This window comes from Cucurbita pepo, unplaced genomic scaffold (genome assembly GCF_002806865.2).
Source record: "Cucurbita pepo subsp. pepo cultivar mu-cu-16 unplaced genomic scaffold, ASM280686v2 Cp4.1_scaffold000358, whole genome shotgun sequence".
Lineage (NCBI taxonomy): Eukaryota > Viridiplantae > Streptophyta > Magnoliopsida > Cucurbitales > Cucurbitaceae > Cucurbita > Cucurbita pepo.
Window position 1 is genome coordinate 1 of NW_019646595.1, and position 3,446 is coordinate 3,446.

The following is a 3,446-nucleotide window of genomic DNA, read 5'->3' on the forward strand; positions in this document are numbered from 1 at the left end:
TGAATTTCGTCACTCATCGTTCGAGGAAGCGGATAGTGTCGAGAATTTCCTTTAGGAAGGACATGTCATATTCAATCTTAGTGAATCGCTCGACTTGCGACTTAACCAACTATTTTAGTGTCGACATTGTTTCGGTCTTCTGATGAGACTAGAAGTTAATGAAACTCTGATATCACTTGTCACAATTGCATTTTTCTTGCAACAGACTAGTGATCGTGTAGACTTTGCTCTAACCCAGCGAACAAGCCAAACGTGTAAAATCGAATTTCACGAACAACGTTAGTGTATAATCGAGCCTCAAACCATGCTTTGAGAGAAAAAGTTTTAGAAAACGTGGTCGAGGAAAATCATTGAAAACATGTTGGAAACAAGCATTGTGAAAGTCAATTGCATTGAACCCATGTAGACAGGTAGACAAGAGAGATTATAAAGGCGAGGAGAGGTTTGATGACTACTTGGTCCCCTGTAGTACATCTTGAGACAATTCAAGCCTGACACAGACCCAAACATGATTTCGCCCAACCATCAAACAAACAAAAAAAAATATAATAGTAAAACAATGCAACATGAAATCAAATAAAGGATAGGCATACAACTATAGACAACAGCCCTTGAACTGGGAGGGCTTACACTCTATTTTTTCAACTTTTGTAGAAAAAAAAAAAAAATATATGGTACTATGTTTCCAAACCTGTCTCGTTTCATCCCAAAAACATTACTAAAATATTCGAAGTTCGTTTACACAACGAAGAATCATGGCATCTGTTCCAATCCAACCTCATTTGAATCAATTAGTTCTATCAGTGCTCGAAAAATGCAGCCATCTCAATCAGCTCAAGCAGCTCCAAGGCTTTCTCATTTCTCTCGGTCACTCACAAACCCAGTTCTACGCCTTCAAGCTCGTTCGCTTCTGTAACCTTACTCTTACTGATTTATGTTATTCTCGCTTCATTTTTGATCATCTATCTTCCCCAAATGTCTATCTCTATACTGCAATGATCACTGCTTATGCCTCGGAGTCCGATTCTAAAGCCGCGTTTCTTTTGTACCGTAATATGGTCCGCCGAGGAGATCCTCTACCCAACCATTTTATTTATCCCCATGTACTGAAGTCGTGCCCTGAGCTTTTGGAGTCCAATGGCACGAAAATGGTTCATACCCAGGTTCTGAAATCTGGATTTGGTGGATACCCAGTTGTCCAAACGGCCATTGTTGATGCCTATTCGAGATTCCGTACGGATATTGGAATTGCCCGACAGGTGTTCGACGAAATGCTTGAGAGAAGTGTAGTGTCTTGGACGGCTATGGTTTCGGGGTATGCGAGGCTTGGGGACATTGATAATGCAATGGCTTTGTTTGAGAGTATGCCTGAGAGGGATATCCCTGCTTGGAATGCTCTTATTGCTGGATGTGCTCAAAATGGATTCTTCAGTGAAGCAATTGGGTTGTTCAAAAGAATGGTATCATTGGCTTTGGAGGGTAATAAGGAGCGTGAAACCAAGCCGAATAAGGTCACAGTTGCATCTGCACTATCCGCTTGTGGACATACTGGTATGCTTCATCTTGGTAAGTGGATTCATGGTTATGTTTTCAAAACTTATCTTGGTCAAGATTCATTTATCTCAAATGCTCTGTTAGATATGTATGGGAAATGTGGCAATTTGAAAGTTGCTAGGAGAGTTTTCGATATGATTACTTTAAAAAGCTTGACATCATGGAATTCCTTGATAAATTGTCTTGCACTCCATGGTCATAGTGGAAGTGCAATTGATTTGTTCCTAGAGTTAGTTCAATGTGAGGATGGCGTGAAGCCAGATGGGGTTACTTTTGTGGGTGTGTTGAATGCTTGTACTCATGGAGGATTAGTTGAAAAGGGTTACTCATACTTCAAAATGATGAGGCAGGATTACGACATCGAGCCTCAGATCGAACACTTTGGGTGCTTGATCGACCTTCTGGGTCGTGCAGGGCGGTTTGAGGAAGCAATGGAAGTTGTGAAGGGAATGAATATTGAACCAGATGAGGTTGTATGGGGTTCTTTACTAAATGGATGCAAAATCCATGGCCGTCTAGATTTAGCTGAATACTCGGTTAAAAAGTTGATCGAGATGGATCCAGAAAACGGCGGTTATAGAATTATGCTAGCAAATATATACGCCGAGCTTGAAAATTGGGACGAGGTTCGTAGGGTTCGGAAACTTTTGAAGGAGCAAAATGCTTACAAAATACCAGGTTGCAGTTGGATTGAGGTTGATAATCAGGTTTATCAATTCTATTCTTTTGACATGTCACATCCCAATGCAGAACAAATATACAAAACCTTAGAAAGTATGATCATCTTTATGTAAAAAGCAAGAGGATATTCAGCATTCATCAGGTGAGAAAGTCGAACCACGAGAGGATCGGCAAGCTCTACCAAGCTCTTCTCCCCTTCCATTGGCACCGTCTTCCATTGACAACAGGTGCAAGACAGAGGGACGGTAGTTCGAGGCGATTGAGCGATAAGTTAGTAGGGAAGCTTTTTGGAGTTCTATGAACAAATCAAGGGCTATGTGCTAGTTCTATGGCGTTCATGGGTATGTGACTATTGTTTTACTGATGTTTACCAAGTTGTTCATGGATATCTATTAGTGTTCTATGGCAGGTGTAGAAGGATAGCTAACCTAAAGGGTGGAGGTTCCCATTTTGGGAAGATTTTGTATCAACACTTGTGATGAGTTACAAAGAAGGTTACTGGCCATAACCATTGCCCCCAAGTAAGTTCATTATCAATAATCATAGCTCGAGCTATGCTTGTTAAATTATCGATGAACTCAAAAGTTTAAGTTGATGGGTTATGATAAATTTAATTATATCAATAATTTAACGTTTCTGAATTTTGAAATAATGAACTCGAAAGTTTAAGCTATTTTCTTTTTGGCTCCATTTCTGAATTTTGTATCTTTTATGGATGGTGCTATGTTTGTAATTAAACTGTTACATTTTCTTAAAACAATTACACTGTTACTAAGTAATGATATTTTGGCTAATGAGAAAGGTTTCTCACTTAGATGTTAAAGTGTCACGGTCGTACATCTTCAACCGTTTTATATGATGATATTGACATGTTTATGACAAGGTTGAAAGGAAACTCAAGCCTCATTCACATTCTTTTGCCTAGCTTTGTGGCTTCGTTGAATCTTAGGCGAGGTTTGTCTTTGCTAATTAAGTACAACTCGTGCGGAATCTAAACTTGTTTGGTTACAAACGTAAGACGAAAAATGTGAATGGGGCTTGAATTTTCCTTAAGGCTTGTCATGAGCGTGTCAAGATCATGACATCGCACGGTTGAAAATGTACAACCGTGAAATTCATCTCAAACTATACTTCGTGTGTCTAGTCGGGCTAGAATGTCAGGAAAATGCATCCGAGGGTTGAGTGAAGACTTTACAAGTATGTCACAAGTG

At 39.7% G+C, this 3,446-nt stretch overlaps 1 protein-coding gene across 1 annotated transcript; it reads left to right on the forward strand.

Moving 5' to 3' along the window:
* Positions 1-687: 687 nt before the first annotated feature.
* Positions 688-2,860, forward strand: LOC111785070 (pentatricopeptide repeat-containing protein At1g33350-like). The gene is made up of 2 exons (XM_023665546.1): positions 688-2,576; positions 2,645-2,860. Exon 1 carries the CDS (start codon positions 756-758, stop codon positions 2,346-2,348), a length of 1,593 nt encoding a protein of 530 aa, XP_023521314.1. The 5' UTR covers positions 688-755; the 3' UTR covers positions 2,349-2,576; positions 2,645-2,860.
* Positions 2,861-3,446: the final 586 nt, after the last annotated feature.